This window comes from Ursus arctos, unplaced genomic scaffold, assembly GCF_023065955.2.
Source record: "Ursus arctos isolate Adak ecotype North America unplaced genomic scaffold, UrsArc2.0 scaffold_11, whole genome shotgun sequence".
Taxonomy (NCBI): Eukaryota; Metazoa; Chordata; class Mammalia; order Carnivora; family Ursidae; genus Ursus; species Ursus arctos.
In genome coordinates this window covers 65,160,790-65,177,094 of record NW_026622775.1, presented here as the reverse complement: position 1 = coordinate 65,177,094, position 16,305 = coordinate 65,160,790, and the positions used below count along the sequence as shown (strand labels likewise).

Genomic DNA, 16,305 nt, shown 5'->3' with positions numbered 1-16,305 from the left:
TCAGATTACTGGCGGTTTTATTGAGTTAGTGGCACGCAGGAGTTCTTCTCATGATCAGCGAACACGGCATTATGGTGCAGAGTCCAGAGGGAGGAAAGCCTGGGTGAGGGGACAGGAGGGCCTCGAGGCAAGGCCCGGTCACTCGGTGACATGCGGAGCTCTCTCTAGGGGTCTATTGCTCATCTGGAGGCAACGGAACTCAGACGCCCCCCTACTGGGAGAGGCAGTGATCACATCTCATTCCTCCCTGAAAACAAAACGGAAGAGAACGAAAGGTGAGGGCTAGACAATCACCCAGAAGCACCAACCCATACTCAAATGCTTCTCAACAAAGAAAGAACATCCTCCAAAGGAAAAGTAAAATTTCCAGAGATCAGAGATTTTCTGGCTTCGTGCCTGGGCTCTGGCTACTGGAGCAATCATTCCTAGGCTGAATCTGCTGCCGTTTTTCTGGCTCCCGGGGACCTGCAGGGCCCAGAGGGAGCACAACTGAGGCCTGCATACTCACCGGTTCTTCTGGCGGTATTCCTGAAGCGCTTTCTCTGCCACGGTCTCCATAAATTTAGGATTGTTCCTGGAGACGACTTCTGGGACCATCACAGTAATGGGGTCGGAATCGAAGAGCTTCACAACCACCTTAGTGACGCCAGAGGGCACGCCGGAGTCAGAAGTCTGGGAACCCACCTAGGAGGAAAAAGGGTAAGAGAAGGACTGAAATATTGGTCAAAGTGGACTCGTTTTTGCAACAAAAGCCAGGCTTAGATTTGGACAGGTGACCTCTTTGCTTTTTACTAAGTCTGACATCCGTACAATTCAATGAGCAGAAAGGCCCTAATTCAGAGACACTTGTTTGTAGGTGTAAATACTATCTGCAAATGACCAGCCCATGGGGAACCCCCCAGAGGAAAAATGGTTTCTAAGCCACCACGTTTTCTTGGGCAGCCCCTAGCTGGGCTAGTAGCAGAAAAGGAATCAGGGAAAGAAAAACAAACAAAAAAAAAGGTTACCAGCACGAGAGAGAGGCTTTCTATCAGTGGTAGAGAATAATGCATCAATTCATGAGCCAAGCTACGTGGCATAGGGCAGCAAGGCCACTTCGTGGGAAGATCACAGGCTTTTCAGCCAGGCAGACAGGTTCAAATGCCTAGGTGAGTCACCTGTTAGTTATTAAACCTTGGACAAGCTGTTGAATCTCTCACTTTCCTCAACCATAAATGGGGTCATGATGGGGGGGGGGGGTGCCTGGGTAGCTCAGTGGATTAAGCGCCTGACTCTTGATTTTGGCTCAGGTCATGATCTCAGGGTCATGAGATCGAGCCCCACCTTGGGCTCCACGCTGGGCACAAAGCCTGCTTAAGATTCTCTTTCTCCCGGGGCGCCTGGGTGGCACAGCGGTTAAAGCGTCTGCCTTCGGCTCAGGGCGTGATCCCGGCGTTACAGGATCGAGCCCCACGTCAGGCTCCTCCACTATGAGCCTGCTTCTTCCTCTCCCACTCCCCCTGCTTGTGTTCCCTCTCTCGCTGGCTGTCTCTATCTCTGTCAAATAAATAAATAAAATCTTTAAAAAAAAAAAAAAAAAGATTCTCTTTCTCCCTCTCCCTCTGCTCCTCTCTAAAAAAAAAAAAAAAAAAAAACCGAGTCATGGCGTGCTACACCTCACTGGGGGATGAGGTCTCTATGCATCAGTGTACCTCAAAGTTATGTTTCCTGCCATATGACAAATGCTCGATCTAAAGCATAAGTGCCCCCTTTAATCCCTTCATCCCATTTTGCTCCCAGACCATACCTGCCCACCCCCCAACCCCGAGCTTCAGTGTGTGGCCAGGACGGGCCTCACCGTCGTGACCTGGAGATAGAATGGGTCTTCGCTTTGAGTGAGATTAGCCAGCTGGGACACCCAGCTAAACTGCTCGTTCAGCTGCTTCAACAGGGAGGACGTGTTGAACATCTTCTCCTGGTAGGACTGCAGCAGCTCGTCGTACAGCTTGGTGAACTTCTCGGCAATCTGGAGGGAATTATTAAGTTCCTGTCGCAGCTGGACCTGCGCGGGGTTGTTGGAAGAACAGTCTGCCCGGAGATGGAAAAGAAAAATAAAAAAGGCGGAAATGTGAAGGGAAGGCTAAAAAGGGATAAAAACATGAACTAGAAATCAGTTCATGGAGCGAGGACCCAAAGCAGGGCAACTCTAAGTACTTAGCCACACGCCGTGTGTGGTCAGTCTGTAACGAGAGACAGAGCTCTCCCCAGAATGTCAGTCAACACGCATAGACAAGACTTCATAGACAAAGTCCTGCTCTGGAAAACAGTGTCACCTGATCTAAACAGTGTCCTTAGTGACATCATTGATTTACCTTTGGGTGCAAGACCCTCACCTCCTTGGAGACTGGTGACAAAGGGCGTTGACCACACTTTGAGAAGCACTGATCTCAGTCTGTGTGCTCAGACCTGGAGCTATTCTCGCTGCCCTAGTCCCCCGCTGCATCATTTCCAGAGAGAAGGAGGGTTCCTTAGAGCTACTAGGTACCAGACACTACGCGAGTGCTTTGGATATCCAGTATCTCCGATAAGCACCTCTCTTCTACCTTAAGTATTACCAGTGATGAAAATGAGACCCACAGAAGTAAATAACCTGCGTAAAGACATAGAATGAATGATTTATGGGACCAGGATTGAACTCAGGGCTTTAATTCCTAAACTAGGCTCTTCCTCCTCTGAGTCTGTGGCTCTGGAAAATTCTCCAAGCCTATCTTTTGAGCGTATCTTCAGAGCTAGAACCTAGTGCCAACAGTCCATGACACAGAAGAGCTGGCCAGGATCCTTGGGGCAAAAAGTGCAGCAGCCTGGTGGCTCAGGGGCCCGGCCTGCCCATCTGCCCGTCACGGCTGGTCACCCAGCTCCCCCGGGGGACAGAGAAGACACAGGGCCCTGCTTTGGGGCCTGGAATGCCCACTGCAGGTTGTCTGAGCCATAAGAGCTGGCAACGACCCACTATCCCATTAAAAACTACTGAGTTTCTTTCCCTAATTTAAAAAAAATATATATCCAGTACATCAAAACAGATCTTTGCACACTGCGTTTACTATAAAGGGTCACCATAAGTGATTATAGTAGATGCAATCATTTGTATTAAAATCTTAAAAATGGTAGCTGGGGCAAGAAATAAAAGCCAGGTTGAAAAGATAATATAATGGATAACCTTAACTCTTTCTCCAGGGATAAATTAAAAAGTTAGAAAAGTCATCGAAAACTGAAACTCCGTCTAGAGCAGTGGATCTCAACCGGGGGCTCTGCTACCGCCAGGGGGATATTTGTCAAGGTCTGAAAATAAATTTGGTTGTCACAACTGGTGTGGGCAGGGAGGCTACTGGTGCCTCGTGGGTAGAGGCCAGGGGTGCTGCTAAACATCCCACAGGGCACAGGACAGCCCCCACAACAACAAGTGATGGGTCCGGGGGCACCTGGGTGGCTCAGTCGGTGAAGCGTCTGCCTTCGGCTCAGGTCATGACCCCAGGGTCCTGGGATCGAGCCCCGCAGGGGTGGAGGTGGGGGGGGGGTGGTCCCTGCTCAGAGGGGAGCCTGCTTCTCCCTCTGCCCCTCCCCCAGCTCATGCACACACACACACACACACACACACACACACACACTCTCTCTCTCTCTCTCTCTCTCTCTCTCAGATAAACAAATAAAATCTTAAAAAAAAAAAAAAAAAAAGCACTCTAGTCCGAAATGTCAATAGTGCCGAAGTCGAGAAACACTGGTCTGAAGTGTTTGGGCAGTGTGTGCTCATTTGGCAGCCCACGCCTGAAACAAGAAGCCTAAGCCTTCCTCGGCGGAGAAGGGAAGGCAGTGTGGGTAAGCTGTGATCGCTGACCGTTAAGATCTGTGCTCGGGGCGCCTCCCTTCTCCTGGCCCACACCTGACTCTCTGGTGGTGAGGAACTGTGATGCTCCTTGGGGGTAGCTGATGGGCGGAGCCCGGGAGGCTGGGCTGAGGTCTCATCCCCACTTCATACGCCAGCCCCTCCCAGCACGTGTATGTATTTTGCAGTGGCTTCGAAAATTATAGGAGTGAGGCTAGGAATATTTAACTAGACTCCGAAGGCTTGCCCCGGCAAACCCAAACGTATTAAGTAAGAGCAAAGCCACAAGATCGATCTGCTACGTCCCAGGGGAACAATTAACCCTTTCCGAGCAGAGACTACTGTGTGCCAGGAACCATTCCAGATGCTTTTACAGCTGTTACTCAGAGTAGGAAGAAATGAGCCATGGAACAGCTGATACAGCTGAGGGGAGCCGCTGATGGGAAGTACGGTTGACCCTCAAATAACACGGTTTGAACAGTGTCTGCTTATATGTCGTTCTTTACAGTATAGTATTGTAAACATAGCTTTCTCTATCATTTTCTTAATAACTTTTTTCTCTAGCTTACTTTAAGAATACAGCATATGATGCAAGTTACACATGAAATACGAGTTAATAGACGGTTTATGTTATCGCCTCCCCTCACCCCCTCGTTGTTCAAGGGTCAACTATATTTCCGTTGCTTTGGGGATTGCCAGCCAAAGGATATTTTGCTGGGAAACTAAGGGGCCACTTACCGGTGACCCACGTGTTCTGGGGACAGAACACCAAATACTGGTTAAGGTGATGGGTAGTAAGGAAGGGCACGTATTGCATGGTGCACTGGGTGTTATACGCAACTAATGAATCATCGAACTTTACATCAAAAAAAAAAAATAAAACAAAATAAAAAACAAAACAAAACAAAACAAAAACCAAAAAGAACACATCCCAAACACCTAACTCTCCAACATATGGGTGTCCTATAATCTTGGGAAGTTACTCAACCTCCCTGTGACTATGAGCTTTTTCACCCCAGTAAGATAGGGACAGTCACTGTACCCAACTCAGGGTCATTCTGAGGAAATGAGTAAATGTTTGCAAAGTGTCTACAACAGTACCAACATGATAAGAGTTTGTTAAACAGAATACATATTATCTAAAAGTCCATCATCTGCAGGAAAAAAATGAGGTCTACCCGGCATGGCCCTTGGGAAGAGAGTAACTGGGGAAATCAAAAAAAGATGTCTCCCAATTTCAGGGACAACACTACCTCTTAACCCTTGTCTACAGATGGAAGCCCACGTGGAGCAGGACCAGGGAACCCCTCCCGCCAGTGCCACAGCTAGAAGGCAGCGGAGCTGGAATTTCAAGTCCCACATGTCTGACCCCATAAAGGGAGCCCCGGTGAGGTACCAGCAACCAAGGCTCTCCGGCTCACCCACGGACAAGATCTCCTGGCACTTTTCACACTGGTCCTTCATCTTCAGGCACCCTGTGGAGTTATGACGGATCTCCTTGCACACAGCGCGGTCCTGGTTATCTTTTGGAAACACACGAGGGAAGAGGGAGTCACGCTGAGGGACCACACAGAGCAATATAGTGAAGGGCCTCCCCTCCGACCCCTTTCACACTACTGTCTGCCTCTTCGAGATGCTTCTGTGAGCAGAGAATGAGTTGTCTGCTTGCAGACCCAGGCCTCTCTGGTCAGGCCTCCCTGCAGAGGGACAGGAGGGCGTTCGCGGGCTCCCTCAGCTGGGTGTGACCTCGCCTCCCACCATCTCGGTCCGAGGAGCCCTTCCTGCCTGCACACTGCCATAGCTATATGCACTTCTCTTTGGCATCAGGACCTTTCTGCTCTGCATTCTGTCAGGCCCACCTCTGCCCCCCTGGGGTCAGCAAGCCCCTCGAAGGCAGGAATGAGATCCTCCTTAGAGACACCTCATAACACAAGCCCCCCCACCATTATGTATCTAATAGATAGCAGTGGATGCTGTCAATTCAATGTCCTCCTGTATCCCAAACCATTTCAAGCCAAACTTCGTGCCAGTCGGACAGTAGCATTTAGGAGACGGTGTTGGTTCAAAGACGGAAATCACTTCTAAAAGTATTGACTTTTCATGTCCATACTAGACCTCATTCATTAAAAAATATTCATGCATGCCCATTCTCTACCAGGTCCCAAGGTGATAGCCAGCAACAGCTTTCTAAACTGTAGCATGGACAGATTATATAATTTGTCACCACTGTATGCATGGCATCCACATAAAGGCACCTGGGTTCCCAAGACAAAGGGGTCTGGTTCTCTAGAAAGGCGTAGTAAGGGTCACGCCCACCAGTGGCTGGAAGGGGCATGGTAAACTTGAAAGAACACAGATTCCAAGTCTGGCAGGGCTAAATCTGACTGGGTCCCCCTCTATCAGCTGTGACTACTTGGACACGTTCCTTCACCTGTCATACTTTTCTCCTCCTTAAATGGGGATAATACCACCTTCATGGGGTTGCTGGGGGAAACTGAGATGGCACATGCCAAGCCCCTGGCATCGTTCTTAGAATCTAATGGGTTTCTCAATAACCTGCTAGTTCCCATCCCTTCGTAGGATGAATGAGACCCTTTCTAACCTTCTGTGAATTCCATTGGGAAGTGGGGGAGTCTATGCAGGTTGACATCCATGGCCTGTTGAGCCTGGTGTATCATGTCGAAGAAGGGCTGAAATATGTCGTGGAAATTCAAGGGTTGGTAGCCAGGGAAAGGCATTATGTTCCGGGCGAAGCGGGACTTGGGATTGAAGAAGAAAGGCCTCCTCTGGAATGAGCTGAAGGGTGAGTAGTGGAAAGGATCCTGGGGCTCACGGGCGAAGAATCTGTCCTGGAAAAGCTCATCCATAATGCTGGATACCCGGTTGAAGCTGTCCTGCATGACGTCCAGGGCGTGGGTCTGCTGCCGGTCATTCTCCAGCAGCGAGTCGATGCGGTCACCATTGATCCAGAAGTAGAAGGGAGAACTCTGGTTCAGGAACTCCTCAAGCTGTGACGGGCAGGATGGGGAAGTTAGAAGCTCACTGAAGTCCCAGCCTCCTCCTGCACCCCCCTCGCTGCCCCTCGGTCACCTCAGTCACATAGCTCGTGACCAAAGGCCCTGCTGGGGCTGGCTCCCTGGCCCCCCAACTGTCAGGCCAACGCCCTTCCATTCTATCCACCCAAAGGGGAAGAGTTTGGGAAAACATCTGAGGCCAGGAGATGCACAAACCCCTGTCACCTGAGACTAGTCTCCTCTTTGGGCACTAAGGATCCCCACCCCAACTCAGCCAAGGGCCAACAGATAGGCCTTCAGTTCATGAGTTACAACTGCACAAGGCCCGCAGGGGAGGATGGGATCGATATTAATGTGCCAAAATTCTTAATTCCTTCTGCCTAAGTGCACCCAGGGATGTGCCATACTACGAAGTCGTTTGTTATGTTATCCAGCTAATAATTTCTGGATAAGAATCTTCTAACACATGGCACAGGTGCTTGTAATGACTTCACATTTGCGCACTGACAGCAAACGTTACCAACTGCTCGTGGCGCTCCGGGCCCCAATGCAGCCGGAACAAATCAATTGCATCTGGCATGTGAAATGAAGCCCAGATACTGTGACATATAAAAAGAAGTGTATATTTGGTCTTTGGTTCCTAAAGCCCTTAGAATTTCCTGTGAGGAGAGGAATAATGGTCTTTTGTTATGCTAATGAGGTGGCTTTTGGAAAGCACCTGAGGATGGGGCCTGGTTGCCAGCGGAACCAACCAAGATTAGAAGGGTGTGGAGGTTGACTCCATCAGCAACCGCCAATGATTTTATCAGTCAATCCCATGGGAGGAAGACTCCATAAAATCCCAAAAGGATGGGCTTGAGGAGTTTCTGGGTGGCTGAACATGTGAAGATGCAGGAGAGCGGCGCCCTCTCAGAGGGCATGGAAGCTCCCCACCTCTTGCCCACACCTCGAGCTGTGCATTGCCTCCCTCTGGCTCTTCTGAGTTAGATCCTCGTATAAGAAACCAATAACCGAGTAAGTCAAATATGTCTCTGAGTTGTGAGCTGCTCCAGCAAATCAACTGAACAGAAGGATGGGGTTGTGGGACAGTCGGATAGCACGGGTGCCAAGCCAGACTTGTGATTGGCGCCTGAAGTTTGGGGGGGGAGGCATGGGGAGGACAGTCCTGTGGGCCTGAGCCCTTAGCCCGGGGATCTCCTGCCGTCTCCAGGGAGACAGTGCCAGAACTGAGCTGACTTGTAGGCACCCGGTGGTGTGGGAGAACTGCTCGGTGTGAGGAACAGCCCCATGCGTTGGAATTGGGGGCAGGACCAGAGAAGAAGCATATTGCACTCAGCTCCCACATCTGCCACTCTGAGCCCAGCTGTGATCAGCAGCCTGTCCCCTTTCACCTGGTGGCCGACCAGCCCCGAGCCGCTTCTGCAGACGCGGGCGTAGAACTTCATGCAGGTCTGTTTCAGGCAAGGCTTACACTCCTCCCAGAGGGCCATCATGGTGTCATTGCACACCCCCTGGGACGCCTTCAGCTTCGTTTCGGAATCCTTGGTCTCATTTAGGGCATCCTACAGGAGGACATGAGGCCAGGTTAGCCATGCGAGACCACAGGCTTCAGGCTCTCCAAGCAGGCCCGATGGTGCTGGGCCCCCCATCCCCAGAGGCAGGCCTTCCCAGGTCCAGCCACACAGCATGCCTCTTTCCTCCTCTGCCTCCTGTGTTGCGTCCCCTCCTTCGCCTGGACTTCCCTCCCCACCTAGCTTTAAACGTCTTCTCAACTTTGACCGGGCTCTTCTTTACGGTCTTCCCCAGCCACTAGAACCCATGTGGAAATCCCTTTTCTCTGATGCTGCACTTAGTCTTGACCCCAGGATTTACCCCTCGCTTATACCCTATTTTCTATTCTCCACTTGTGGTGTTTAAATGCTGTCTTCCGAAGCTTCCCGAGGCTCTCTGAATCATTCATCTATTGCAGCCTCGGTCACCGGCACGCCACAGGAAGAAGCAAGCCTTCAAAATCAAAGTCACGACAACTACCAACACCCTCTAGCACATCCACGTCATTTGGCCCAATAATTCTGTAAGAATCCGTCCCAAGGAATTCCTGCCATAAAGGGGAAGTCCATATGCATGAAGATATTTGTTACAGTGCTCGTTTACGGCAGGGGGAAAAAACACGGGAATCAACTCGGACGCTTAAAAATAGAAGGTCAAGCAAATCGTGGTCCGCACAGAGGCCGGAGAAGCACAGCTTCGTGAGGGTGTTTGTAGTTAAGTTTTAAATAGTATAACAAGCATTTTTCATGTTAACAATCTGTGAGTTTGAATAACAGTGACTATCAGAAGAGTACAGAGGGAAAACTAAGCAGTGAGAAACAGATCAAATGTTAACAGGGAATTGTCCGAGGGAAGAGGGTTAAGGGAAACTTTTCCTCTTCCACTTTTCTATATTAAAATCTCGACAAATGAGTGTATTAACCCTTCGAAGAAGTAAGTAGACCATCCACACCCCAAAGCAAAGCTACGCTGAGAAGGGCTGAGCAGGAAGAGTTCTAGTGAGCTCTCTCTCCTGTTCCAGGTCCCCTGCTCCTGCTGGGAAGGCCACCACATCTCCTACCGAGCCGATTCACAAGCGCCGACTGCAGTGCCCTCTTCCTTTCTTTCCCTGGTCAGATTTGGGAACCAAGACGTCACGGAGTCTCTTCCTGACCTTGATGGGCTTTATCACAGAGCCTGGACTGTAGAATACCGAACTCTGACGATAACCACAAAACTCAAGAACAGGACTTGCCTGACACGTCTCTATGAGCTACTTGAGAATTCTCATAGAATGGTGAGGAAAAACACGATGCCAAGGAAGGGCATTAAGTGTCAAAAGAAAGAGCGGCATCCAGGCCAGCATTTCCTTAAGTGGCTTCCAAGGAATTGTGCTAAAAGCTATCATGGGGAAAGGGGTGCCTGGGTGGCTCAGTTGGCTAAGCGTCTGCCTTCAGGCTCAGGTCATGAGCCCAGGGTCCTGGGATCCAGTCCTGCATCACATCAGGCTCCCTGCTCATTGTGGAGCCTTCTTCCCCCTCTCCCTCTGCCCCCCACCCCGCCCTCACTCATATGCATTCCCTCTCTCTCTCTTGCTCTCTCTCAAATAAACAAATAAAATCTCAAAAAAAAAAAAAAAGCTATCATGGGGAGAAAAAAGGATTCCCTGATCAATTCAGTTTTGAAAACACAGGGTTAAATGAAGTTCCACGAACTTCTTTACTACAGAACTTCTCAGAGCCTTTAAAACACTTTATTATGCATTACGAGTCATGAAGGTGTCAGGTGACCCACCTTGGCATCTCCTTCATTAGGGGTAGGGAGGCAATGGAGGTAGGTTTTTAAGATACCCTTAAGGAGACTACTGATTTTTAAAGTAAGTCGTTTATTCCATGGTGGTGTTTTAGTTTTATTGAATCACTAAGCACAGTCTAGACCCACTAGTTTCACTATTCGACTTAGATGTCTCTTTGTGAAGTAGTCACAACTCTAGAAAGCCATGGGGCACTGCAGCGTGTGCCGGCCTAACCCCAAAGTTACTGCCCTACTAGATAAGCTTCCTAAAGGTAGGGCGCCATCCCCCTCCCGACCTGGGTCAGATCCTATCCAAAGCCTACCTTGGAGCTTGTATAATCAGGGTTCAGAAAAATCTATTGGAGTGAATCTGGTCATCATCAGGCACTGGGCCAGGCTGGCAAGAAACCAGATCCAAGATCTAACCCCTTAAAGCTTTCAAAAGCAAAATAACCTTCCCTCTTTCTTAACTACAGCCCCAGCATCAGCTGACACTGGCCCGAAAGGGCTGAGGGTCACCATGGCAACCCAGCAGGGCACCAGAGGGGCGATGACCACGCCCCTCCAGCAGGGGGCCTCAAGTGGGGGTGGAATGCGCTCAGCTGGCTCCTCCTTACCTCTTTCTTCTTCTTGGCCTCTTCCAAGTTGCTGAGCAGGGATTTGCGCTCCTCGTTTGTTTGTTCTATCAGGGTCTTTATCTGTTTCACCCCCTTGAGAGCATTTTTAATTTCCTTATTAATGTACTTACTCCCCTCGGTGGACATTTCTGCAAGAGAAGGGCCGGGAGGGAGAGTGAGGAGAGAGGAAGAGGTGATGCTGGGGCTATCACCCTAGAAGCAGCTGGAATGGTCAGGAAGGCCAGTTCCGTCTAGGGGCAGTCAAGGCTGGGAGCACCCACCCCGACGGGCAGCCTTCGGCCCCAGCTTTGCCCTGACCCGGGGCTTATTGTGGACCTGGGGCCCGAGTAGCGACTATGCCACCTGCTCAGGAGCACAGAGCAGTGGCGCAGGCCCACCCCAGAGGAGGGAGAGAGAGCAGCACGATGCCACGACGCCCCTGCAGCTCTGCAGAACGAGCCTGCCTGGCTGCAGGAGAACATTTTCATGGAAAAAAATCCTGAGAAACAGAACAGAGGATCATAGGGGAAGGGAAGGAAAAATAAAACAAGATGAAATCAGAGAGGGAGACAAACCATGAGAGACTCTTAATCATAGCAAACAAACTGAGGGTTGCTGGAGGGGGATGGGGTAACTGGGTGACGGGCATTAAGGAGGGCACATGATGGATTGAGCGCTGGGTGTCATATGCAACTGATGAACCACTGATCTCTACCCCTGAAGCTAATAATTCACTATATGGGACTTAAATTGAATTCAAATAAAAAACTTTAAAAAATATTCTGGAAGCGTAACTGTGTCAACATCAAAATGTAAAATCTTATTTTGGATACAAGTGTTTCTGGGATTCAGTTTTACCAAACATCTGAACTTCCTTATTCCATGGCGCCACGTGATAGGGGACACAAAGATGAATTGATAGCACCATTCCACAAGGAGACTGTGATCCAGACCCAATGCAGTGTGGCAAATGCAATGAGACAGTGTCACCGAGGTACTGAAGGAGTGACAGCTAAGGTTTTTCTGGTGGTTCTCCCGGGTCAAGCACTGAGCCAGCCACGTCACATGCCTTCCACGTAATGCTCTCTGCACTGACGTCATCCCCACGGCACCAACGAGGAAAAGCAACACAGTGAGATCAGACCCTTGCTCCGGGTTAATACAGCTGGGGAGTCACAGAGCCAGACACATACCCAAGTCTGATCTCCAAGTCTGAGTTTTTAACCCCAGAGAACCAGTCAGCTTGCAGGACAGTGTGGGGAGGATGGCAGGGGGGTTTCAGGAAAGGCCTGGCAGAGGAGGGGACCCTGAAGCTGGGCTTTACAGGAGGACATTTCCCCTCTCCTGGATACGGAGCATTGGTTTTGTAGGTGGAAAGGTGGAGGGTACATATAGTAGGGGCTATGGAGACTCAAAAATGGAAACTCACAAAGGCTCAAATGAGCCAGGCTTCCCGGAGGAGGCGTGGGGCCCGGGACAAGCAGACTGGTGAAAAGGGACGCAACCGCCAGCAAGTGCTGGGGAGACACGGACAAATGCCTAAAAGCGCACCTGACCACCAAGAACCTAAAGCAGGTTGCTGAGGAGAGGAGGCTCCGAGAGGGGCAGCCTGAGCAAAGCTTCAGGCCCTGGCAGAGAGGAAGTGTCCTAGGAGGGGAACCCCTGCTCCACTTACCCTGGAGCTCTGCGTCTGAGACCATCTGGTCTCCCAGAACCCGTCCATTCTCCCAGGTCAGCAGCAGCCCCACCAGCAGCAGGAGAGTCTTCATGGCGCCTCCCTCTCCAATTCTGGAATCCCAGCAGGCCTCTGTTTGTAGAGAACAGGAGACTGTCATGGTAACAGCTAGCCAGCCTGCTGGTTTCCGGCTGGCCTGCAGCTTCCCGGAGCCCCCATGGAGGCCCTGCCCTCAGCCGGCCCCTCAGCTGGCATTACCGTGTTTTTATCCCCCGGGGAAATTGGGAGAAAAGATCAGACTTGCCTCCGGACCCCTTCAAAAGAAGGTGGAGGCAGTGGGTACAGGGAGGAACCATCAGAGAAGCAGCCTAATACAGAAGCAGGGAGAACTCTGGAGTCAGCGCCCTGGGCTCTGGTCCAGCCCTCCTCCTCCTCCTCCTCCCCCTCCTCCCCCAGAATCGCTGACTAAGTCTGAGCATGTGCTTTCTGCATCCAGAAAGGATGTCTATCTGATACCTGCTCATATCAAATACACCCTCAAAACACCTCTCTCGGCTGATTCACGGGCCCTCTCCTTCCCCAGCCCTAATGGGGGGGGGCAGACCCCCTGTGCTGTGTGTATCACTAATCCGGCCCACAGCAAGTGTCCCCAGTCCTTCATAAAAGAAAAATCCCCTTTTTCTCCACCAAGCCTCAACACCCCCTAAAATGGCCTTTTAAGACTCTGAGGCAGTGAGAGTCAACCCTTCGGGTCAGCAAAGGAAAATAAATGCCATTTGCTATCCCTTGCATGAAACCTGAGATATATATCCCTGCATAGATTTGGGGTATAAATGCAGGGGAGCAGGGGGCAACTGTCTTCAGAGAGAGGGGGGTAAAGTCAAAGGGTTAAGGGGAAGGCCTCACACCTCCCCTGGAGAAGTTCCCTCTGGATGGGTGGACGCCTTGGCTGCCAGGTCCTTTCCAGTGGCTGTCCCCTTTAAGCCCACAGTAGGGTGCCCTGCCAAGGTGCCCCCGCCACCACTCAGCTGACTGCTGGGAGCCCAGGACAGCCCAGTCTTACACAATGGACCCTTTCCCAGAAGCTGGAGTTGTTGCATAAAACAGAACCCCTCTCCCCAGCAGCCCAGCTTCTGGCCTCCCCGCACTGCCCTCACCCCCCACTGCTTATCTGAACTCCATTTCCCCTAACAAAACTGGGAGGTGGAGTTCCCCCCTTCCTGAAATTGTGAACATCTAAAAACCTTCCTCAGCTCGGCAGACCCATGGGGACACTTGGTAGCACATGAATAAAGAAAGACTCTCCTGGAAAGTAATTAGTAAAGCAGCCAAGATGGAGTTCGCAAACCAGCCACACAGAGCAAAGGAGCAGCGTGGGAGAAGAGAGTGGGTCATTGCCTTCCCCAAAGACAGGGTGGGTGGCTGAGTCGGGGTGCTATTTCAGGCCTGCCAGAAGGCCCAGGGCTCACGGGCTCTGCCCTAGCTGCTCACTGAGGCCTGAAGTGCCTCAGAGAGAAACAGAGCTTTTGTCACGCCAGAGAGAGAAAGCCAGCAGGAACACCCACCTCTGGGGGAGAGGCCCCTGGATACTTCTCAGAAATTCATACAAGAGCCTCTGAAATAGGTCTGGACCAGGAGACAGGGCGTTGGGCCCTAAAGAAAAGGGAGCTGAAGGCAAGAGCATTGACTGAGGAGTCTAGAAACCCAGCAGCCAGTACAGCGTCTCCTACCAGGAGCCTGGGCTCCATGGGCAGCCACTGGGTTCTGAGCTGAGAAAAATATCAGTCTCCTGCCCCAATCCCTCCACTTCCAAGGGGAAGCCAAACCCAGAGACAGCATGGGGCTCCCCAGGGTCTGCAGCAGGCTGGCAACCCCAGGATGAGAACCCAGCCCTCCTCCAGGGTTCTTTCCCAGGCACCATATCACTTAAATCTGAGCCTCAGTGTCTTCATCTGTAAAATGTCCCCAACATGGACCTCAGAGACATGAATGTGTTCTGCAAACACAGGGGTCTTAGATAATCATATAAATTCTGACTATTTCGAAATCTGACCTAGGAGCAATTGTGGCATTGGCACTATCTTTCAGGAAAGTGGGAGGAGGTGGCATGTTTGGAGAGGGACAGAGGAACCTGTGCCTTTGCTCCCGGCAACGCTCAGGTCCTTTAGAGTACCTACGAATCCCCGGGGGGGGGGGGGGGGGGGCGGGGAGTGAAGGGGTTGGGGGGAAGGGACTTGTGACAATGCTGACTCTGACTCAGAACGTGATATTGATACTGCTCGTCCAAGGACAGCGCTAGAACTGCCCTCCGTGTGTGCTGACTCTCCTCTCCAGCTCGGGCCTGGGCACCTGGCTGCCAATTGTTCTGATTGGACAAGTCCTGCCAAGGTCCTCCTCTCCTGGACCACCACTGCCTGGCAGCCTCTTTCCCCCAGGAGGCCTCCCCCACAGCAGATGGAGCCATGGGAAGGACACAGAGACCTAAGCCAAGTAGTCACGCAGCTAGTGTGCTGCACAGTTTTTAAAGCCCACGACCCAAGCTCCTATCCGGCTGCCTCCCCAAATGTAGAAACTAAACCGAAAAGAAAAACCAGTACCATCCAGAGACAACTAACACTGTGGTAGATTTCCTTCTACTTCCATGCATATGTGCAACAGATCCCTTACACCCACTGTCTTCAAGTAGTCTTTAAAAGCACGCCTCTGTGGCTGCAGAATGGTGCATTTTCTGTTGTACTCTATTTTGCCACCCCACAAGGTTGGGCATTTACATTGTACATAATTTCCCACTGTTATTATAATGAAGACTCTAGCCAGCACCCTTCCATTCTATCTGTCCTTATTCTTTAATTCCTAACTTCTCTTTGAAAATAAGAATGATAAGCTGCTGCTGCTTTTTTTTTTTTTTTAATTAGGTCCAGAATTCTGGAAGATCAAGGCTTCAGTTCTAGTCCTGATTCCGACACCTACATGCTGTTTATCTTGGGAGAGGACCCTAAACCTCTCCAGCCCTCAAATTATCATCTATAAAATGAGACAGTTGGAGCAGGCGTCTGCGATCTGATGGCGGTTGTGACTTCTCTGATGTATCCTGGTGCATTAGGAAGCAGAAGAGTGGAACTGAAGTGGTTGCAACATGTATTTAAATCAAAACCTACTTATAAACACCCTGTGGAGGGAACTACGGAATGGAGGAGCAGACACGATGACTCAAGTAGGCAAGCTGACAACCACTACTGGAGCTCGGTACCTGGACAAGGAGGATGCCACAGGAAGGTCTGGGCCTCCGGCAATGGGCATGAGTTTTCCAAGTCTCGGTTCCCCATCTTTGCAAAAGGAGGGTCATTACACCTGTTCTATTGACCCCACAGAATTGTGGCTGGAGCACGGGGCCTCCGGGGTCCCTGCCTGAGCGCCACCCCCCAACAATTCTGCCTCCAGCTCGGCGGCCCGGTGATGGGTGATGGGGCTCTCGCCACCTCCCTTCCCTGGTTCCCCGACTCCATCCATCCAAAGCGCAGCTCTGGCAGGCCCGGGGGTACCAGCGATCTTCCTGTCGTCTCCCGGTTGCCACCCCCGCCCGCCCTGCGTCCCGGTGGGGTTCTGCGCCGGGTAGGAGAGGTGGGGACATCTCACCGGTCTGCGGAGCCCGGCGACCGTGCGCTGCTCCTGGCGACGCCGCGTGGTGAGCACCGTGAGGCGCGCGTATTTATAGCGCTCTGTCTCGTCTACACCCCCTTTGGGGCTGGCTGCAAACCTGCATGACTCACGCCCAAAGAATTCTGTGGAATTCACCGGGAGCTTTCTGGAAGCCGG

At 51.2% G+C, this 16,305-nt stretch overlaps 1 protein-coding gene across 2 annotated transcripts; it reads right to left on the bottom strand.

Moving 5' to 3' along the window:
• CLU (clusterin) lies at nt 1-16,305 on the bottom strand. Of its 2 annotated transcripts, none has more exons than XM_044391154.3 (9): nt 16,126-16,305; nt 12,490-12,621; nt 10,815-10,963; nt 8,265-8,435; nt 6,462-6,867; nt 5,281-5,382; nt 1,838-2,067; nt 509-684; nt 1-247 (listed from the first exon to the last, which is right to left on the bottom strand). In XM_044391154.3, exons 2-9 carry the CDS (start codon nt 12,581-12,583, stop codon nt 238-240), a joined length of 1,338 nt encoding a protein of 445 aa, XP_044247089.2. In that variant the 5' UTR covers nt 12,584-12,621; nt 16,126-16,305; the 3' UTR covers nt 1-237. The 2 variants fall into 2 exon arrangements, with proteins under 2 accessions (XP_044247089.2, XP_044247090.2); XM_044391155.2 differs by lacking the exon at nt 16,126-16,305 and adding an exon at nt 14,055-14,484.

Coding starts and splice junctions, on each gene's coding strand:
- CLU (XM_044391154.3), bottom strand. CDS start 12,583: ATGAAGACTCTCCTGCTGCTGGTGGGGCTGCTGCTGACCTGGGAGAAT. Junction 5,383..6,461: donor CCCAATGGAATTCACAGAAG/GTTAGAAAGGGT, acceptor TGTTTCCAAAAG/ATAACCAGGACCGCGCTGTG. Junction 685..1,837: donor TCTATCTCCAGGTCACGACG/GTGAGGCCCGTC, acceptor TTTTCCTCCTAG/GTGGGTTCCCAGACTTCTGA.